The sequence below is a fragment of the Equus przewalskii genome, chromosome 27 (genome assembly GCF_037783145.1).
Source record: "Equus przewalskii isolate Varuska chromosome 27, EquPr2, whole genome shotgun sequence".
Taxonomy (NCBI): Eukaryota; Metazoa; Chordata; class Mammalia; order Perissodactyla; family Equidae; genus Equus; species Equus przewalskii.
In genome coordinates this window covers 31,260,222-31,282,621 of record NC_091857.1, presented here as the reverse complement: position 1 = coordinate 31,282,621, position 22,400 = coordinate 31,260,222, and the positions used below count along the sequence as shown (strand labels likewise).

Genomic DNA, 22,400 nt, shown 5'->3' with positions numbered 1-22,400 from the left:
TTTCGGGTTCCAGTGGGGACAGGACAGCTTTACTCCTGCATCATTATCTCCATCACTGATGATTGGATCAGGAAATTGCACAAATGAGAAAAATAGGATTGGGAGAGCCTTGAGCACTCCAGCCAGTGGGGGGAAGATAAGGGAAAGGAAGAGAAGCACGGCCGTCTGCTCACTTGCTAGACACCGAGGGGCCGTGAGGCAAGAGTCAGGCCCACATACGCCAGCTTTAGTTTCCCAGGACACAGGCATAAGGTGAGCAGAAATTTGGTAAGGCCATGGGGAAGAGAGAGCTAAGCCATGAGTACAGCAAGCCTCGGAGCCGGTTTGTGGAAGCTGATTCAGGGCCAGTTTATGTAAATCTTGATTTGTTTAAAACTGAATCCATAGGCCTGTGGATGTTCTTCACACCAAGAAATATCACAGCGTGCCTCTATCACAACCTGGCAGGCAGTAGTTTCAAAAAGGAGGAAGAGGAGAAGGGAGAAAAAGAGAAAGACATAATGTGAACTGAGGAAATTTGGTAAGAGGACCCAGAACCCTAAAGATCAAGTTTTAATCTTGCAAAGATCTGTCTGCGCCTCTATACTTTGCAACAATGAAAGAAGTTCATCTCTTATAGTGAAGGAAGACCCCACTAGGCACTGGACCAACCAGAGACCCAAGGCTAGCCCTCCTGCCTCAGCCGAGGAGCTCACCAGCCCCTGCACCTCCCTCTGGAGACCTGCAGGACATCAAACAGAACAACATCTATTTTTCTTTTTTTTTTTAAAAGAAATGCAATGTGGTCCCTGTAAGAGCGCGACATTCTCTGTGTTTGCAGCAACATGTGAGCGGCATTAAGAAGTTGCCTCTGTGCCCAGAGAAGGGAGGAGCGCCACTTTCTTCATCTGTCCCCGACTCCCCTCCTTTCTAGTCCGATTTTCACAGTTGCAGGGTAGGGTTTGACACAAGACATGCAAGAAATGAAAAGGGAGGGACGAACTTATAAACCTATCTGATGTAATCCAAATGGATTCCATCTGTTTTCCACATAAAGGAGATAAAAATAATATGAGCAAGCATTACTTCCCCTTGCAAGGACTGGGGCTCAGTTCTAGCAAGTACCGTATCAAACGAGAGCAAAGCAAGAGTCATATTAAGGCCCTTGCTGTCCTCTGACCACAAACTGCACAAGAAAGGCAACCCAGTCGCCCTGGTGTCCTGTCTACACAGAGAGTCCTGTGAACAGGACCCTGAAGTCAGCCTCCACCCCCCCACCCACCTCCCACCTCCCCCCCTAAAAGTGGACTTTTAGTACAACCCGGGACAAGTTGGCTATTAGCATTTTTGCACTGCCCCAGGATTCAGGTTTAATTTTGGGGAAAACAAAAGGCATAAAATATTTGCAGAGGGTCATCTTTTCCATAATACCCTAAAGATAAATAACAAGATCATACCTCTTGTCCTCCAGGACATACACACACACACACACACACACACACACACACACACACACACACACACACGCCCCAAGAAGATCTATTATAGCAGAAAGATAGATGACTCTGTTCCTCTTTCTTTAGAATTATAAAATAAGCCTTTTACAAACCCTGACTCCTTGGTCACATTCAATGTATATGCAGAAGAAATTCAAAAGACTGACTTTGACAAAGGGTGTTTGGAGAAGGATGATAAAATGTGTCTGATAAAACGCACACAAAAGACTTTAGCAATAAAGACCTACAAATTGGGAAAGCAAGGCTTGGGCAGCGGGGTGTGAAACTGTGTTATCTGCAGCTTCAGCACTAAAAGATAGTGGCCCTGAGCACAAGGCTTTATCTGGCCGCCACAAGAATAGAGATTGCACCTCCCCCCGAACCGCCCTGGCTGCAAAGCCCAGGAAACACCTTGCAGAAGAGTTGATGCAACACTTGCCATCCCAGCCCTCGGTGACAGTTAAATCGGGTTACAACACGCCATTGAGCAACGACCTTGCTGTGTCATCCAAGTCTATGTTCTACCCTACTTTTTCCCGCTGGAGAGACAAATGGGACATTTTGGGTGACAATTTTGGGTTCTCCCCTTACTTTTAGACTATTAAAAAGAGGAAGCAGACATTCTTCCTTCTTCCATTCGAATCCAATTTAAAAGTTCTTTCCCAATGGACGTTTCAGGTAGGAGATTAGTAACGCTTACTCTTTGCATCTTACTGCACAATTTCTTGAGAATGTCAGAGGATTCTTGGTATCTGTTCTTGGAGATTTATGACTCAGTCCCTGTGACTTCTTTGGGTCGGAGTTTAATTTATGTGATTGCAATCAGGAAACCACTTTGAAAGGGAAGAAATCAATTGAGCTTTTCGTGAGTTGTAAATTTTCTGTAAATAAAATTTCACAAGACTCTCCCTTTTTTTAAGAAGTCACAGCATGGCTGTTGGACCAGCAGCACGTTTGGGAGAAAGGGCACCAATTAATGGGTCAGGGGGTCCTACATCAGATACTGTTGGGAGACCTTGGGAAAACCACTCATTTTTCAGAGCCTCCCTTTCTCTCTACAAAACGACCAGATGGTACAGTGTTTGCTAAGACTCTTCTCACCTCAAATTGATTTGATGCTATTCCACAGAAGCGTGGCCTTCAAAACAGTGTCACTCTGATTTGTTCTATAATAATCCTTTATCCTTGATGACCGTGTTTGGCTTTTCAAAGTGCTTCAGCAGTTATGGTTTAATTTGGTCTTCTTGATAATCTTTGACAGCAGCAGGGCTCTAGACTTGGCCAGTGAGGAAAGTGAGGCAAGTAAGGTTAGGAGACCTACAGAGAGCCACAGAGATTCACACGCCATGTCACCCAACAAAATGAGCACTAAGGAAAAAAGACATTTTAGGCCAGAGGGTTTCAGAGGTTTTTGAATAGCAAACAACAGTAAGAAGTAAAGTGTGTGCATGACTCAGAAGATGGATCTGTCAATCAAAGAAAGGGCTTCAGGAAGCAATACTGGCTCTTACTACTTGTGAAGTGCTCTGTTTTCCATTTATTTTCTTCTATTACATTTTCTTGCCTTTATTCTTATTATAATAATATTTATCATCATTATTTTTAACTCACAACCAGTTAATGGGTCACAATCCATGGTTTACAAGTCCCTGTTGAGAACATTTTCACATGCCAGCGTCCTTCTGCTTTTTTCTAAATTGCAAGTGGAGATGTGCTCCTCTGAGTTCCTGACCCGAGGGTGAATGCTGAGTGGGGTTCTCCTGTTACGATTTTCTCACTCTGTAAAGAGCCCCGCAAGTCTGTACACTGAGCAACCACTGTCCTTAGAGCCAAGCCTTCTACTGTAGGTGGCTCATGACTCTCCTGGCTTTGAATACACCATCAAGTCCTAATAAATAATGAATACTAATGACAATATCAAGACACCTATTTGCATTGTACTCCCGATAAAGTCAGAAGGAGAACTGAGGCTGCTCCCTAAAAATGGCATATGGATCTCTAAACAAAGGGCTTTAATGTATTTTATATTTAAACCATAAGGCCATGGGCTCAAACCCAAATTGAGATGGGCTCTGCTCCTTAAGTACCATTTTGGAAAAGTTGTTGAAATATTTATCCATCTATCTGGGTTCAGTGATTTTGAAACTGCTCGTGTCCTGGTTCCACACTTCTAGAGTGGACGCATCTGCAAATCCCCTTGAACTGGGGAGGGGCCGCTTATCAGAGGCAAAGGCAGTCCTTTTGGAAAGTTGTTGTCTATGAGACTTCGGGAATGAGCAATAGGAAGAACAACATTGTTGTTAAAAATACACTCGATTCAAAGATTGATTTCTCCGTGCCCTTGGTCAAGTTCTTGCTTTCACTGCTCCCTCTCTATTTGGCCAAGGGCAAGTTGTTTAACCTCTTCAAGCCCAAGGGGATAATAGTTACACACTTAATAGGATGATCAAGAGGATTAAATGAGATAACTCATGGAAAACCCTTGTCACACTGCCTGGAGCTCAGAAGTAGTTCAGTAAATGTTAGGGACCATTGTTATTTGTCCACTAGAATTTGCTCAGTCATTGTAACCCTATTAGCCTAAATAAAGCTTTCACTTTTGACAAATCAATTCCACAGCTTCCTCTCTTCTCATAGACTGGGAACACTTGATGGATCCCCAGAGGTCGAATGACCTAGTCTCTTGTCTTCAGGGAGATGAACCCCCAAACCTGTTAAAATCTAGCATTGCCAAAATTCCATGCATTGCTGAGCTGCTGTTATGTCAGCCAGGCTGTTCCTGACATGTTAAATTATTTCCTTGACCTACTAAGCCAATAGCATATACACTTATATATTAGTTTTCTTTAAAAAAAAAAAAAGGTAGAAAAGAACCATATTTACCTTAAGATCCAAAAACTTGTCTCAGAAGGGAATTTAGCTTTTTTAGGAATACTGTCTTATAGCACAAGTCAGAAGTGCCCCTCTTCGCATCTGTTCAAAGCCAAATAAACAGGCATCCAGCAGAGAGAAGATTCTTGTTTCACAGTTTGCTATTGAGGAGTTGTTTGAGGTGTATACACTTTGGACATCAACATCCTAAAATCTTAAAGATCGATAAAGAGAGGATATTTTTCTACAGAAGTTTTTATTTTTAGGTTCTGGAGGAGAGAAAGCTACTTGATAAGTTTCAAGTGATCCAGGAGTTTCTCGACATTTATCCATACTTTTCTTTTTTAGCTACAGTTATTTCAAGCTTAGTAAAAAACAAGAAAATATTCTATTTTTGCTGTATCCCTTCTCTATAATAAGGGGAAGCAATGTGCCTTTGTTGCTTTAGTATAACTTCCTAGTTTGTAGCTGAATTTGTATCTAATTTTACTGATAAGAATTCTGGAATGCTTTTAAATATAAAGATGACAAGTAACAGAATAACATTCTCGTTAAGGAAGTTTCTCTCTTTTGCTACTTTACTTAAGGCAGTGTCACGTTTTCACTAGAAGAACGTATTTTAGAGAGACTATGATTAATCAAACCTGCATTAATCATGAAGCCAAAAAAAAACTATCACACACAAAAGTGAAAATAAGACTTTCATGTAACTTTCTTTCCTTCTCATTCCTAGTAACCAAGGGTTAACCTGAAGTCTTAATCCATTTCCACTCTAATTGGGAAGGGTAGGGGGAAAATCATTTCAGTAACAAAATGAAAATTGCTCAGCTGTATGTGCCTGGGGCAAAAAGAAAAGGAATGAATTCTCTAGTGAGCTTGGTTAGTGAGGGGGAAAACATCTACATCTTGCACTCCACTTCATGTCATTGTTCAATTTGCTGGTATTAAATAATCGTCTCCAGAACAGTGTGTGAATCAAGAGACGGTGTCTGCCCAGGTCTCCTAGACTCAGTTCACTGGGCTATTTGTCCTTCATTCAGCTGAACCTGGAGTCAGCAACTCAAGTGTTCGCAGCCAAAAAGTGGAGCCCCCACTGGCACGTTTGGTAAAGTTTTCTTCTTTCCTCCTTAGAAGTCCATTTCATTATTTGGTGTCTTCGGTGAAAGAGACTCCTTGGCTAAACAAATAGTTCCTATTTTAGAAACTATACAATTGAGTGGTGAGGAAATAGACTTGATCTAAGATATTTTTCTCTAAGAAACAAGATGCTCCCTATATTGAGAACTTGACAGTCACAGAACTTACAATTGAATTTTTTAAAAAAATTCTTAAAATCCACATTTATATAAAGATTTGCTGCATATCCCTCTTCAAAACTTACCCTAGAGTGCTATATTTACCAATAACACTTTTGAAATTCTCCTCAAGATGGGTATCTTTATATGCATTTGAATTGTTAAGATAACTGGAGAAGCAAGAAAAATGACTGCTTTGAAGTCACTAAACCTCAGTGTACTCATTGGGCAGTAATTCAGCAAGAAATGAGCTAGAGTTTATTCTGGAGCTCACTTGTCAATATATTTGGGCAAACATCTATTCCTTTGCTCTTGCTATTTAAAAAAAACTACCTACTCTGCAAAAAATATGTGACAAAAAGCCTTCAAGAGTTGTTTGTGTACATAACCATTTTTAATAATTTTTGGATGATCTCTGTATATTGCTTTCATTGTACATATAAGTACAAATTGGAAATTAGCTAACAGATAATATCTATTTTTGTGTTTTTGTTTAATTTTATTAAAAATGATTTTCATTCTTCCTCTCCACCTTTCAAGAAGAGATGAACTTTATAGAATTAGCACCATATATTCATTCAAAAAAGGTAGCAAAATTTGCTTCATTTTTTGGAAAATAGATGTAAAATTATAGCCTTATTCTATGCAAGTCTAAAACAATCGTATGAAAAAGTTTAAATCTGACTTAACCATTGTTTGATTGAGAAATGAACAACAACATTTCATAAGAAGACTCTACAAAAATGTTTAGTAGTCTATTTCAGTGTATGGTGCATTACCCATAAAAATGTATTTATTACTAGAATATCAATTACATAATATTATTAATGTAATCTGAAAATGTATAACCATTACAATGCAGATTTGAGGATTTTTATAAAACTTAGAAGATGTAATTATGTAATTACATGGAATGATCACTTTCATTGCTGACTTTTGTAGCTATTTTTTATTTCATACTACAACGTGAAATTTTAAAGCTTTTGTTGAGTATCATACTTCCATGACCTCACAAGAAAGTAGGGCAGTGATAGTCTAAGCCCATTATTCCATATAAAATTCTGTTTTCCAAATTTAAAGGTAGCAGGATTAATACAAAAGGATTTGTCTTGTCTGCATGCCTGAGGAACAGTCTAAGACCAACACTGGTAATTTATTATTTAATTGATCAATATAGATATCTTAGCAATTTCTTCACAGATAACTATACTTACTGTTGATTCTTAGGTAGACTTCCCACATCGAGGATAGATGGGTGAGATGGCACCTAAGATTTATCTCAAGCTCCTACATTCCCTTTCTAAGGAGTTCTGTTACATTTGTGGGAAATTTCCCTGCAGTCTATATGGGATCATAGATAAGAAAATTTTTATTTCAGCAGAAAAAAAAGCACCAATTTGAGGTACTAATAGTTGTAATAATGAAGAACCTTAAAGCTGTTTATTCTAAAGGAATAAAACTAGATTGTACATCCATATAATTTTTCAAATTATTATTTTATAATACAATACATAGTGAAACCTCACTAACTGGGTTGGCATGGAGAAAACAGAATTAGTGAAAAGGCTGAATTTTAATATTTTTAAATAATTGTAATAAATTATTATCAGTAACATTTATGAGTAACTATGTGTTTCTTTCTAATCTCAGTTCTGTGTAAATTATAGCATAGAACGCATTTCTGTTATTTTCAAGAAGATGCAGAATCTCAAAGTTACTTGTTTGTTTGAATCCCAGCTCCTTGGGTCTACTTAAATGAATGGATATTACTTATGTGAAATTAGACAGACCCTGGTAAAATGGTAAAGTCCTTAAAATATATTGTGTTGAGTTGATTCTGTGTTCCCCTTCGCCCTTCCTTCCCCTCCCACTCGAAATCCAAGTTTCCTCCAGCCATATGCTGACCTGGGTCAGCACCAGACCAGGTCCATTTCTCCCAATTCCAAATGGCGTTTATGTGTATGTGTTCATGGAACTGAAATGCTCCCTTGTCCAAGTCTCTTATTTTGTAGGTGAAGAAACTGAGGCTGGGACAAGGCACGTATCTAATTGGCCCTAGGTCGCCTGACTTGTAACAGACTAAGGTCTCCTTCCCAATGTTCCTCTACCGTTATGAGATAATTTGCGTACTCCTGCATTCAAACTTTTGGTGTTTATGTTGATTGCGTGAACAAATCCAGCCATCCATTCAATCATGTCATCAACATGACATGTTGATGTCTAAACTCAAGCTTGGACTAAGTCTGAAACTTAATTTTGCTATTGGGATTGAGTGAATGATTACCCAGCCATCATTCTATCATTTGGAGAGATACATAATTAATTATATATCAATACTATATAATTAATTACATATATACATTACATGTTAATAATACTTACATATATTCATATCTTTACTCCAAGTGTCCAAGAGTGGGTTGCCTATGTAGAAATCCAGTTTTAGGAAATTTCCTTTTCCTGTCCTGCTACTCACCATTATTCACAGTTAACATCTCACATGGGCCCACTCACTGCTCTCTTAGCTCACAAAGAGTTGTTGGGCTCATTTATCAAACTACCTTCAGTTAATCCCCACCCTCCTCCCTATGTCTAGCAGTTTAAGAACCAGTTAAATTGACTTATCTGGTTATTTTTCATCACAAATGTTGCTTAAGGAAAAAAATCATACCTTCCCATTTCATAACTCTCCCAGTGAGAGAGTAAAGACAAATCACAAACAGAAAGAATAATATAAAGTGCTCGCATTGGAGAGGAGAGTTCCCTGTGGAATGACGTGGGAAATGAGGAACAGGACTCTCGTTTATTTATTCATCTGTTTGTTCATCTATTTTTTCACTCAACTTTGAAAAATTGTGCTTTGTTTCTAATTCATTGCGGCAGAAATGGTTTTAAATATATTAACTAAAATGCCTGAAGTAAAGCGGACTCTAAAAGCAATAGCTGTTCGATAGACTCTGCTCTTATGATCCACCAGAAATCTTTGTTGCTATAATATTCCCCAATTATGAGACTCAAAGCTATGGGATGGTGCCTAGACTCCCCTCCCTGTTTCTCAAGTGCAGTAGATTCTGTGATGCTCCTTGACACTGGGCTATTTTCCCATAGTGCTTGGATAACAGACACCTTCAAAGTCAAGATGAGTTTCATGCATAGAGAGCGATTTCTCAGCCTAGCACTTAAAACACACCTTCTATCTACGGCTAAAGGAGTCAAAGAGAATGTGGAAAAGATCCACATCCCTTTTAGGGTCCACCCATCAGCCCTTTGACCCCTGGACTCAACCCACAAGATGAAGGGGTGGAAACCAGGTGTGTTTACCCTAAAGAGATGCTCGGACCTTTAAAGGTTCCCAGCAGCCCCTGAGGAACCAACGCAGTGAGGTTGGGCCAGTGGTTTCTATTACAGACCTGGCTGCGTATTTCTTCTCCTTTGTTACTTCTTCTGAGGACTGGAAGAAAGAGAGGTGGATCCACTCCACAACTTCAACCAGGAGCTGCCTAGCTGATTTGAACTATTAGTGTATTTTAACTGAAAGTTTGCTAGCTAACTGACATATTGAGTGGCTTTTTGAAAAATCTATGCTATATTTCAAAATAAACCTATTTATAGGAATTGCTATTGAGAATGAGTATCATTTAACCACTTTGCAATTCTGTTTTAAAATTATGGCTTATTAAAAATAGAACTTCTTATTCTAATCCATGTTGCTTATATGAATTTCATAGAAAAAATAGCTTTGCTGGAAAAGAAAGGGAGAAGAGATGCATTAGCAATATTCTTCCAGAGCTCAAAGAAACCAAGGCACTATTGTACAGGCTGAGCCATCAGTGGCCAGTAGACATTAAGTGGAAATGAACAAGGCGTAAGGTTGCCTTGTGGCTCAGCCATGGCTGTGAAAGTGCATCAGGGGTGTTGACAGTGGTCAGTAGGCCTTTGCTGTTCAGTGTTGCTGTGTATGTGTGTCTGTCCACCTCTGAGTCAATCGAGTGATGCCGTAATAAAAATTATGATCTTTGCTTCAGGACAGTGTGGAGGGAAAATAGGAGTCAAGAAAGACGCGTTACTTAATGGGCTGCACCAACAGCAGGTTAAAACAGGGCTCACGTAAGCTCTAGCAGAACAGCAGGAAAACTCCAAATACCATCAAACTGGGGGTTCGGGCTTCAGCTATGAATTTGTAGGGGACACAAGCATTCAGTCCATCAAAATAGTTTAAAAAGTCCAATCACACCTAGCTCGGATGTCAATTTGCATTTTGCAATGCTGTTTACCAAAGCCTTTTAGACACTGCAGTGTAGGGTGTGCTGGGCACAATTTTGACTGGATACTGAGCAGCTGGCCTTCCCAACTCTGCGTGTGGTCTTTGAACCAGGAGCTTGTTGGAAATGCAGGATCTCAGGCCCCACCCAAACCTTTTGAATCAGAATCTGCTCTTAACCAAACCCCCTGGACTTGGCAAACACATTCTGTTCATGCAGCGCTGCCTCAGGATTTGGAGTATAGACAGCTTCATGGGCAAGGTGTTCAAAATCTAGTGGTTATGTGTTTGTGGGGGTGAGAGGGAATCAGAAAAGAATAAGACAATTATACAGTTGGCATTGAGAGGACCCAACTGAAGACATGCTTGTTCCCCACTGATTCAGAACGAACTGTGAGATAGACAAAGGAGTCAAGTGGACAGGAATCAAAATATAAGCTTTATCACTGATAAAACTTTTGAAGAACATGACTTATGTCTGTGGCCTCCTGCCACTGAACCCCAGAAATGGAGAGCCTTGCTCATTAGCACACAGGCAGTGTCTCCTCAAAACCATAAGGGGCTGGGAAAGGCAAGCTTGCTGTCCTAGTTTTCTATTGCTGCCAAACTTGCAAATTACTACCTGTTTAGCAGCTTCAGCCACACCCATCTGTTAGCTCACAATCCCATAGGTCAGAAGTCCAGTTGGGCTCAACTGGCTTCCAGCTCAGGGACTCACAAGGTCCAAAATCAAGGTGTGGACCAGGCTGAGCTCGTATCTGGAGGCTTTAGGGAAAATGCACTTCCAGGCTCCTACAGGTTGTTGGCAGAATGCAGTTCCATGGGGCTATAGGACAGTGTCCTGTTTTCTCACTGGTTGTTGGTCAGGGGTCACCTATAAAGACTGCTCTCCCATTCTTGGGAGTGGCTCCCTTCCTGTCCCAGGCAACAATGCAGACACATTGGATACTCCTCTGACCTCACTTCTGTCCCAGCTTGAGGAAACTCTCCGCTTTTAAAGGTCTCTTGTGATTAGATCAGGCCCACCAAGATAATCTCTCTTTTGGCTGACTCAAAGCCAACTGATTAGTAACCTTAATTACATCAGAAACAGCCCTTTTGCCATGTAACATGACCAGGGCATGATATCTCATTGTATTTTCAGTATTTTCTAATCCTAGGGATTAGAGTGGGAAATCTCGATGGTTCATTTTAGGATTCTGCCAACTACAGCTGGTTTCTGATCCCAAAGCTACTAACCCGGAAATTCAGGCTTTTAGGGTAGAGGATGAATGAGAGTGTGGAAAGAGGCCAAGAGTTTTACACCAAGGAATGTCACTCTACATAGAAACAAAGAATGTCACTCCACATAGAAACCTGAAGCCAGGAAGAGTTGGTTCCATCACTTCCCTCTTACCACCCCACCCCTCCATATATTCAAATAACTATAACTAAAGTAAAATATAGTTCAAGGGTCATGCAGGGGACATAGAGACCATGACAAAGCATATGGTTGGTCCTTGAGAGGAAATGTCATCTGAGGCAGAGGGACCTATCTGAACCCCCTCCAAGATGGGGACAGAGAGGGTAGCCCTTAATCTTGTAGGACTGTGCTAAAGAGCTTGCACTGAATTTGGGGTGCATAAGGGATACATTCTGTGACAGTATCTGCAGAACTGTGGTGTGGGAGATTAATCTGGAAGTAACGTACGAAATTAATGGAAATCTTTTTTTAGGAGACCTTTGAAAGAGATCTGGTGAGAGATCATGAGGACTTGAACCAGAATGATGGCAATAGGGATGAAAAATAGGGATAAATTATAACAAAGAAATGAAAAAAATGATCTAGCAACAGATTGGATGAGGTCAAAGATAAATCCATGGATCCAGCTCTGGAAAGTAGGAGAATGATGGTGCAATGGGGAAAGCAAAAAGAGCTGGTTTGAGGGTGAGCTGATGAGTTGGATCTTCAGTAAAACGAACATGGAAAGTGTTAATTTTCTCACATGTCTTCTCTTAAACACACACTCATGCACACACCCCCATTTCTTCCCTCCTCCAACAAGCACCTACCTCCCCCTCCCCATATCCCCTTCACTTTCCCATTCTCTGCTCCCCTGAATCTCTTCTAGCAAATGTTACCATGGCTCCCCTGTAGGCAAACCCAATGTAATCATCTCAGTCTTCATCCTCATGGCCCCTCCTTGGCCTTTGGGACATGACTTTCTTCTCAAAATTCCCATCTTCCTTTGGATTTAAGACCCTATTCTCTCCTCTTTCTCTTCCTAGCTCAGTCTCCTTGGTGGTTCCATCTTCTTCTAATCAATGCCTTAAATGTGGATGATCTCAGACTCCATCAATGCTCTTTTCCCACCAGACACCAATCTCTGTGCAATCTGAAGCTACCGCACATACGTGAAGACTCTCAACTCAATATTTCCACACCAGACGTCTGCCTTGAATTCCTGTTTTTCCCACCAGCACCTACAATTCTGTCCTGTACGTCCAAAGCTGAATCCTGATGTCTTTCTTCAAATCTGTCCTCTTCTGGTCTTCTCTACTGTTACTAGTGTCATCTGTGCCAGAAGTGGGGGAGACTCCTCTCCCATCCTCACCTCAGCCTCCCTCTTCCATCTCCACTGTTTCTGCCTTAAAGTAGATGCTCATGATTCCTTGCCTGACAACTGTGGTAGCTCTCCTGCTCCTTACCCCTACCGCTCCAATTCCCCTATCCACCCCTGACAGATTTATTTTCCTAAAATATGTATTAGTATGTTGTGTCCCAGATTTCGAGGCTCTGGTAGAACCCATTGCCCTCATGTTGAAGTTCAGATTTCTCCAGGTTGTGTAAGCTGCCTCTGACCTGTCTGTGTTCATGTCTGCCAGCCTTGCATCATTAGTGAGCTGTCACTCCCCAACCTGATTCCAAACCTACACTCCAACTATGCTAGAACTGACATGTGGATCTGTTTCACAAATGCGTGCCTTTCTCATGCTGATCCTTCTGCCTGGGGTGACTCCTCCCTGTGCCCCTTCCCACCTCCCTGGAGCCTTCCTCCAGCCCTCTCAACCACCTGGTAAAAATCCACCCAACCTCCAAGAGTCAAATCAAAGAGCACCTCTGCTAGGAATGAAGGCTTTACCAAGCCCACCAGGTGGTGCTGCCTCCTCTTCCTCCTGTGTCTCCTCCCACCACCTCCCTGGACCCTGCTGTGGGTCCATCAGCAACTGTGACACACCACTGCTCTCCTCTACTTGTCCTTTGTTACCAACCAGCCTAGCACCCTGCCTGGTACATAGAAAGCACTAGAGGAACTGAAGGGAGGGAAATCAAATACTTCATATCTAGAAAAGTCTTCCCGATGCCATTTCGAATGAGTAGAGGCAGGAAAAGACTAGAAAGTCATTTTACATTTATTATGAATTTAAAAGCTTCTCAGCCAAGCTGTCCTTGACCTGTTCCTCAAACTCTGTGGATGGTGAATGGCCAGAAATAGCTTCTGGCCATTAGGATGTGACTGCTAGATATCTGAGATTTACATGGGGAAGAATTTCAGGGATATTTTCTGATAGAGACAATGAGACATGGGAGGATAAAAGTGAAAGATGCGATCGGAGTTTAATATTTCAGAACACTACAAAGGACACCCATAAAAATAAATCTTTGTGGTCAAAAAGAGACATGGCTCACCTCACATGCAGACTATATGTGAATATGCATGTGTGTGTACAGAGATGAAGAGTGAAGGGACCTTGTCAAGTTTCTCAAACACTCCAAGTGTGAGGGTCCTTTTCTGTAAAGGGAGATGGTAATGGTGTTGTTGCAAGGATTAGATCAGGCAGGGTATCTAAGAGCATTTTGGCCATTGCCTGGCATATAGTAACATTCAATGAGAGAGAGGGAAAGAGAGAAAGAAAGGGAGGGAGGGAGGGAGCTGCAGGATAAGCTAGCCAGATTGAGCTCTCACTGTCATGAACACACAAGACCTCTTTTCTCTTACAGTTCAGTTTCTGGCATCTTTAACATCTCCTTGGGCACATCAAATCTCCACAGATGCTATCTGACCTGCAGATATCCACCCTCTCCCCTTGCCCCCAGCTCCCCACCCCGACACCCAGGTTAATGGTGTATGCTGTGTCCTCAAGACTATTAACACAGGACAAACTAAGAAAGCTTTCAACAGACAACATGCACATCTTTCAAAAGTCACTCCATTTGCCTTTGTTTTTAGGTTTAAAAAAGTCTTGGCTTTTCTCTCAGAATCACTGAAATATTAGGTGTGTAGCTGAAACACTTGCTTTTCCACTCTGTTCCTGATTCTCAGCCTCTGACGGGGAAAGTCTTCTCGGGGGTCTCACAAGAGAATTTCCAGAGTGGTTGATTCTGCTGGGTCTCTTTAGTATAAATTCAACTGTCTGGTCAATCTTACTGTTGAGGATTTTTCGCCCCATACCTATTAAAACTGAACTTACTAACTTCTGGGTACATTTGTTGTTTCTTACCTTATCATTCATAATTAGTGCAAATAATTCTTTCCCTGGCCTGTGTTTTTCTTAAAAAAAAATCTTTATGGAGTCATTTTAGGCACATGTAAACCACAATGTTGGTTTTTTTAAGGATGATCCTTGGAAACTAGACATATTTAATTCCTTTAATCTTTCATCATAGGGCAGTCCTTCAGAACTCCTTATTATTTTAGTTGCTCTTTTTGCTTTGGCAAAAATATAAGACTAAGGAGCTGCAAATCTTGTTCTCCTGCCTATTTAAACAGCGTCTGGAAATCTGAAATAATTATCCCCTTTCTTAGTTTTAAAGTTTTTTTTTAGGCTATATTAATACTAATATTGTGGAGTGGGGTTGAAAGATTTAGGTGTGCAGTATTTGAAATGCTCAAATCCTAAGTCTTTGAAAAACAGTATTTTCTCCATGTTAATCATTCATTACTGATCATTATCAATATACAAGGCTGGTAGAGTCATTTCAAATTCAGAATATTATACGTAATATTCGAGGGAAAGAGAAATAGCTTCATAGGACTTTGCTGAATGGATTTACCGGTAACTGGATATGCAGCAGTCTATGGGAAATGATTCATACGTGGAAACTGTCATATGACAGTTATTTTCAACAATAATTCATATCATCTGTTATTTCAAGATTGAGAGGTTTCAATAAATAATCTGCCCTCTTAGCAAAGGGAAAGAAAGGAAAGCAAGCAAGGAGAAAATATTTCTAAAATGTCCTATCATTGGAAGTAAATGATCATCATGTTTATCTATCAGTTTGTTTCTTTCAGAAGATGGATTCCAAATTGTTTATTTTCATTGCTTTAAAAAATTCATATTTTTATTTCTTGCATTTAGCCTCTGCTGTGCTACAGATTTTTAAACGTGTTTGCATTAAGCTAGGGTTTCATTTTAATTTCACCTCAAATTCAGATTCATTCCTACACCCCCAAATGTATTTCTAATATTCATTAAATAAATCATATTTGCATCACATATATAGCTGAAAAGAGGTGATTCTATGAAAGATAAAGATTCAGTATTAGCTAACAATGGAAATCATTGGTTGAAGGCACATAAAACCATGTGCATATGTAACAGTTCATTCTTTATTTGCTGATTTACTGTTTTAAGCTATTTTTCTGTGCCCAAACTAGACAATACGCCATAAACATCGCCAGTGCTAAATAGTGCCAGAGGCAACAAACTAGCAAAAAAAATGAGAGTGGGGAATTTAGTTTTTATACTTTCATTTATTGCAATTAGAATGAAATTCATCAACCATCAGTGAATTTGAGTTTTGCTCTCAGTATATTCATACAATTATTTTTATTTTCCTACTTTCCATTCTTTCAAAATGTGTACATAGAAGAGATATTCATGGTATGTTAGGCTCCAAATTATATTTTTTATAAAACATACACATTCATATATGTGCATATAAGATTTTTAACCTATGTATCTCTATAAATAACTTACGATATAAATTAACCAAATAATTAAGGCTCTTTTTTTTGCTGATTCAAAAATACTTAAAAGCTGTTCTCCATATTGCAGATGTCAAACCATATAAAACATTCCAATGAAACCTTAAATAATACCCTCAGTTCTACAGCATTTACCACAGGTGCATTCTGCTGTTATTAAATGACTCTATATGACTCTCTAAAAAAAAAAAAAATAGAGCGTGGCTTCTATCTGTTATAACCTAGTTTATTACTTTTGTTACAGCAGTGGCAATGCAAGATTTTTATGAGGGTAAAATGTTTACTAAGCATCCCTAAATTGGAAAAGATTAATTTTAAAATTTTCTCAGTTTGCTCTTGTGAGCCGTACAATTGACTTATGAAGTCAGAGTGAAATAGTCACGCGTCAACCACAGCATCCCATGGAAACGTTTATGCAGAGGAAGGAGGTAGTGGAAGAAATAAGGATTCTCACCCCCAAAGTAATTAGATTTCGACAGTGAAATGATCTCAAAGCCACTCAAGGAGGGGAAAAAAGGTTTAATTACATTCCAATGTTGAAAAACTGGACGTCGTGCGTAGCAAGTTATTTGTACACACATTAACATGTGACTTTTCATCAAAATGTTCCCCCGCCGGTGACATTAGTACCAACTGCAGCAATTCTGTCCAGAACCACTAGCAAAAGACATCCTCTGATTTTTATTTTCATTGAAATGGTCGCTGAAAATAGAAATGATTCTTTTAGAAATATCACATTTTCAGAAATGTAATTTTAAAAATATCATATTACAGAGGAAAATTCTGAGTTAAGATTGAGATTCGAATCCTATCTTTATGCATGTTTTCTGAGAGCGTTTTAAAACAGCAAAAATGTAAAACATTTAGATATTTTCTGAGACCACTGCGGTTACATATTTACCTAAAGTTGTAGATGAAAAACGTCAATGTGTTGTTATCGTTTTCCAGTGGAATTATTTTTCTTCCAACTAACCAAATACTACTCTAAAAATTCACTCTGAAAACTAGCACTTCATTCCTATTAGGAGTCTTTTTGAAATTTCCCCCATGCAGCAAATTTGGAAGAAACTGTCACACAGCGTTTGCCCAACATATCGCTTCGTTGTTTTTTTTATTTTGTATTATGACAAAAGTAAATTCTAGTATTATTCCGGGGAATACTAGGAGTGACTGTCGCGTAACGTTTCCTTTCCTTCCTCCCTTGGAGAGGCAGAGGAAGGGAAATTCTATATTGCCGCTGGAATGAGTGCTCTCGGTGGAAAGGAATTCTCCACTTCCTACACCATGTCACTGAACTTTCCAAGCTCCGTTAAAAGCCCTTCAGACTAAGGGGCTCCCGGTACCCCTTAGTTGAGCCGCATGCTGCCTGCTTTCCATTCATTTTAGTTCCTCACTAAGGAAGGCGCACTGGTGTTTTTTGTTTCTGGCTTCTAGCGCGCACCGAGCAGCGCAGTTAGAGCTCGCGCAAGTCCCGGGAACCCCAAATGCCCCGCGGCTCGATTTAGAATAAATCAGCAATATCCTTGCTGTTATCGTCCTTGCCGGCGTTCGAACTTGGCATTTACTGGTTGCATCTCTTAGCTGAGCAGCGCCCACCGTGCCGCCCTTGAAAGGCGAAACTTAGCGCATCTATCTTTGTATCTCTCTTCTTACCAAGGAAGGGAAATTGACCCTCGCCCGGGGGACTGCCGCGGACGGTCCGACCCGCGGCCCCTCGCAGGGTTTAGGGTTTCAAACCGCCAGAGCCCCAGAGGAGCCTTTCCTGACCTTTCCAAGGGGCTTATCACCCCAGTAGGCTATATCCCTCAGAGTCAGAGCCCATTTTTGCCTCCGCTGCACTCCCGAGCCCCACCCCGCGTCCCCGGGGGTCCCTGGGGATGCACTTGGAGGCGGCCCCCACGAGTGTTTGGTCAGCTCTTAGGGGAATGCATTTGAGCCGAGGCAGAAGGGTTTCCGTGGGCCGGAGCAGCCTCTAGAGCGAGCGGCGTCCAGCCCGGGCAGGGGCGCAGCAGAAGGGGAGGTTTGGTGACTGCGCAACATTTGGAATCACTCGGCCAACGTGGAGAGCGGCCGTTTGGGGGTCTTTACACCTGAAATGTGGTTTCTTCAAAGTCATTTTTAAAGAAAAATACAAAGGAGCTTTCTATCTGCTAGACGCATTAAAACAAAGTGCAACTAGGCGCTAGGGGCTCCCGGGAGGGCCAAGGACGGGCCCACCTGGGGACAAGCGCGACAGGCAGGAGGCAGCCTGGGCCGCGGGCCCAGCGAGGCGCCCAGGAGGCCTGGAGCACGACGGCCTGGGGCGGGCCGCCCGCGGGGTCGAGGCACAGGGGTTTCTGGAAGAGATCCCAACACGGGGGATCGGGAGATCCAGGACCCTGCCAGAGGTCCCCGCGCCACCAGCCCGGCCGCTCCGCCACCGGGGGAGCAAGGGCGGGACGCAGCCGCTCAAGCTGGCTCCGGCGGCCGTTTCCTGTCGTTTCTCCCCAAACCGAAGTTCTTACAAGAGCGAGGGCCGGCAGAGCCCCGCGCCGTCGGGGGCGTGCCCGGGCGGACCGCGCGACCGCCCGGCGCCGCGCCGGGGAGGCCAGCGAGGGCTGCTGCTGCCCCCTGGCGTCCGCCCCAAGCCCGCGGCCCGCTGCGCCTCCCGCGGGGCGGGTGTCCACCTCCCGGCAGCTCGGCGCAGCCTGCCGGATCGCTCTGGGCCTGGGGCGAGGGAAAGCCCTCCGCGGCTCAGCGCACGGCCCCCGCCTCCGTCAGGCCCCAGCGGCGGAGCCCGAGGTCCCCCGCACCCCAGCCGCGCGTCCGCAGGGGGGAAGGAGGCGGTGGGAGGGAGGGCCCGCGCTCGGGGTGAAGTCGAGGGCTCCATGCGAGGGTGTCGTGGGTGAGCGCTCTCCCCCGGGATGAGCAGCCCCACGGGGGACGGCGGCCGCGCTCCGTGGGGAGAGAGGGAGCCCCGCGGCGGGGACAACAGGCCGCGCGCAGCGGGCCGGGGGCGGGGCCCCGTTAAACTCGGCGAAAATGCCTGCGGCGCCGCGGGGACGGGGGACAGGGACGGGCGCCGGGGGCAGTTGCTGCCCGCGCGCAGGTCTGGCTTGGGCTCAGCACCCCGGGGCGCTCGCGCGCGCGGGGCCGAGGCGAGGAGCCGCGGGAGTTTCCGGGGAGCCGGAGGTGGGTGCGGGGCTCGAGCGACCCGGGCCAGGAGGTGGACTTTCGCGCCGCCGGCCGGGAACAAGCCCGGCGGATGCTTTCAACTTTCTCTCGGGCCGCCTGTTCCCGGGGGCCTGGTCTGATGAGCCAACTCCTCTGCCCGCCGCTCAGCACACAGCCCGAGCGAGGCGCGCTGCGTAATTAAGCCGCAGCCCAGGCGCGGCGAAAAACACCAATTAAAGAAAACAAACCGGAAGAGAAAACTAAAAACACAAAAACCATGTTGTGGAGACCAAGAACCGTCTGGCCTCATTAAATGAATCAGCGCCACTTCGCTGCAACTGCCAACCCGGCCGTGGGGCCGCGCAGAGCCGCTCTCCAGCCAGGCCCTCGGCCCCCTCGCGGCCGAATCCCACCCACGCTGGGGAAGCCGAGGCTTGGCCGTGGGCCGCCGCGTAGCCTGGGGTCGCCCGTGGGCTCCTGCCTCGGTCCCGGGGGCCGCTGCATCTCCAGGACGCGCCGGCGCCTCCCGCCGGCTGGTCTCCGCGCCCCGGCCGCTGCCAGTGCAGCGTGCGGCCCGAGTCCTCCCAAGCCGGTTGGCCTCCTCTCTTCCCACCTCCTCGGTCTCCGACCCGCGGCCGCCTGCAGCGCCGCTGCGCCCTGCAGCCCTGGTGCGGGTGGGCGCGCAACCGCGCGTGTGTGCAAAGCCGCAGGGCCTGGGTCTGCCCCGGGCGGGGCCTCGGGCGAGCGTGTGCGTGTGTGTGCGTGGCTGGGGAGCGCGGGGGACCACGGTGGCCGCAGCCTCTCCGCCCGGGCTGCGTACAGTAGCGCGCGGCGGGGGCGCGCGGGCCAATTCCAGGAGCCCGCGGCCGCGAGCCGCGCCCTGGCTGATACCGGAAAGGCCTGTGATTGGCCGGCGGCCGCCCCTATGCAAACGAGCTGAGGGAATGGAATTCCTCGGGCCGGGCTTACAGTAAAAGCACGTTCATTTCCAGGCACTCTCATTCATAGAGCCAGCGGGCGCAGGCGGGACGGGCGCCCCGCGGCCGGACCCAGCCAGGGTACCACGCTGCCCGGCCCTGCGCCGGCAGGCACCTCTTCCTGGGGCCCCTGGGGACACCAGAAGAAAGTCAACCTTTGCTGCTTCTCCTTGACCTGCGTTGGAGCTTCGATTTGTTTTTTTTTTCTTTCTTACTTTTGAATGAACTGGTTTCTTGGCTGGATGGTTCGACTTCTTTCCTGGCTGTGAACTTTTCTCCGGTTGTTTCCTTTGACAACTGCAGGAGAAAGTACGCCGTCCTTCGAGGCGAGCCGCGAAGCGGCGTGTGCGTGGCAGTGTGCGTGGGAGTGCGTGCCTGCGAGTGTAACTCGAGCCGCTCTGTCTGTTTCGATCTGCGCTGCGGAGCCTCCTGCAAGGCCCGCTCCACCTGCTGCGGTTACGCGGTGATCGTGGGTATTGGCGTGTCTGGGCAGTCAACCGGCCGGCGCTGGGGCGACGTTGGAGGAAGATCTGATCTTGCTACTGCCCGAGTCCGGGCTGAGTCACGGAGTCGATGTAGACAGTGGCTGGCTTCCGAAGAGTGCGTGTCTGCGTGCGTGTGACTAGGCTGCTGCTCAACTCCCACCAAACCACAGGATCAGCCACAAACTTAACCAACATCCCCAAACCTGAGTTCTCAGATGTGGAGAGCTGTACCCTGACTGTCATCTACTTGGACTTTATTCCTTTTTTAAAGATTAGCTTTTCTTTGAAAAGCTGAATTTTCTGAACTGAGAATTTTGCCAGAATTTATTGAGACAACATGACAAGTACTTCTGGCCCAGCCCTTCTCCAACTACTGAAGCTGATTTTCAAGGCTACTTAAAAAGAAAAAAAAAAAACCTGCAGCGAACATTAATGGATTTCTGTTGTGTTTAAATTCTCTACAGATTGTATTGTAAATATTTTATGAAGTAGAGCATATGTATATATTTATATATATGTGCACATACATTAGTAGCACGACTTTTGGAAGTCTCTTCTCTTGCTTTTGAGGACCGAAGCCTGTTTCGCATGATGAAAGTGGCTCTGAATATGGAAGACACTCGTTTATTTTGTGTTTTGTTGGGACTTTAGACAAAACTCACCTGGAAAAAAACTGACAGGCGATTAACTACTGGAACTTCCAAACTATGTATTTGCTGGTCCTTTGGCTCTCCGCATAAATATTTTAGGAAGCGTATGGGAATTTTGCCTCCGGGAACTTTTGTAACAGCCAAAGACAGAACTTAAACTCTCAAAGCAAGACTCAGAAGAAGATAGCTCCCTTGGCAGTTGACTTTGGATTCTGGTCGCCTACTTTTTAAGGCACTAAGCGGTCGGTTGCTAGGAGCCCTGCCCGGGTCTGAGGCTGATCCGCATAACTAGAACTTTCCCCTCCTGGACTGTTAGTCAACTTATTCTCCCCCCTCCCCCAGCTCCCCGCAGCAATAAAGGCTCCTGAACTTGTATGTTGGTCTCCCAGGAGCTGCTTGCTGAGGACCCGCGCCCCTGTCCCCGTCTGGTAGGAGCTGTTTGCAGGGTCCTAACTCAATCGGCTTGTTGTGATGCGTATCCCCGTAGATGCCAGCACGAGCCGCCGCTTCACGCCGCCTTCCACCGCGCTGAGCCCGGGCAAGATGAGCGAGGCGCTGCCGCTGGGCGCCCCGGACGCCGGCGCCGCCCTGATCGGCAAGCCGAGGAGCGTCGACCGCAGCATGGTGGAGGTGCTGGCCGACCACCCGGGCGAGCTGGTGCGCACCGACAGCCCCAACTTCCTCTGCTCCGTGCTGCCCACGCACTGGCGCTGCAACAAGACCCTGCCCATCGCTTTCAAGGTACTCGTCCCGGAGCGGGTGGCGGGAGGACAGGCGGAGGCCGGCCGAGGCCGGGGGCGATCCTGGAGGGCAGCGGCCCGGCAGGCGAAGCCCGGGTCTAGAAAGGGGCCGGCGCTGCCCACCGCGGCCCCTGGTCCATCCCCCTGCGCTCGATAGACCGGGGATGCTGCGTTGCCGTGGCGACCCTCGAGGGGACCCGCCTAGGCTGCTCCAGAGGGCTGAAAAAATCAGGATGCCCCCAAACACATCCACTGAGGGCCGGTGGGGACCTCCCTGGCAGGGGTCCTTAGCTTTGATACAAAGTAGGAAAAGTTAGAACCCCAGCAAGGACAAGGCTGTTTGCTCCCATGCTTCTCGCCCACGTCTGGCTTAACATCCAAACCATTGTGACTCCCTCAGATGGAGACATCAGGAAATAAAATAGACATGCTTTTATACCTTCGGGTCAGTGAAAATAAACTGACTAGGAAAACTGTCAGGGCTTCGCACCCCCACCCCTCTTTAACAGCCCGATAGGAAT

At 45.0% G+C, this 22,400-nt stretch overlaps 1 protein-coding gene across 8 annotated transcripts in view; it reads left to right on the top strand.

Annotated features, from left to right (window-relative positions):
- Positions 1 to 22,400, top strand: part of RUNX1 (RUNX family transcription factor 1) — a 263,836-nt gene that overhangs the window by 148,338 nt on the left and 93,098 nt on the right. For 7 of the 8 annotated variants that reach the window (XM_070597219.1, XM_070597215.1, XM_070597217.1 and 4 more), the window contains one exon: positions 21,627 to 21,880. In XM_070597219.1, coding sequence (XP_070453320.1) covers positions 21,627 to 21,880 — 254 coding nt within the window. Of the gene's footprint in view, positions 1 to 19,999; positions 21,881 to 22,400 lie in introns of those variants that run through there. The other variant, XM_070597221.1, reaches the window with a different exon arrangement.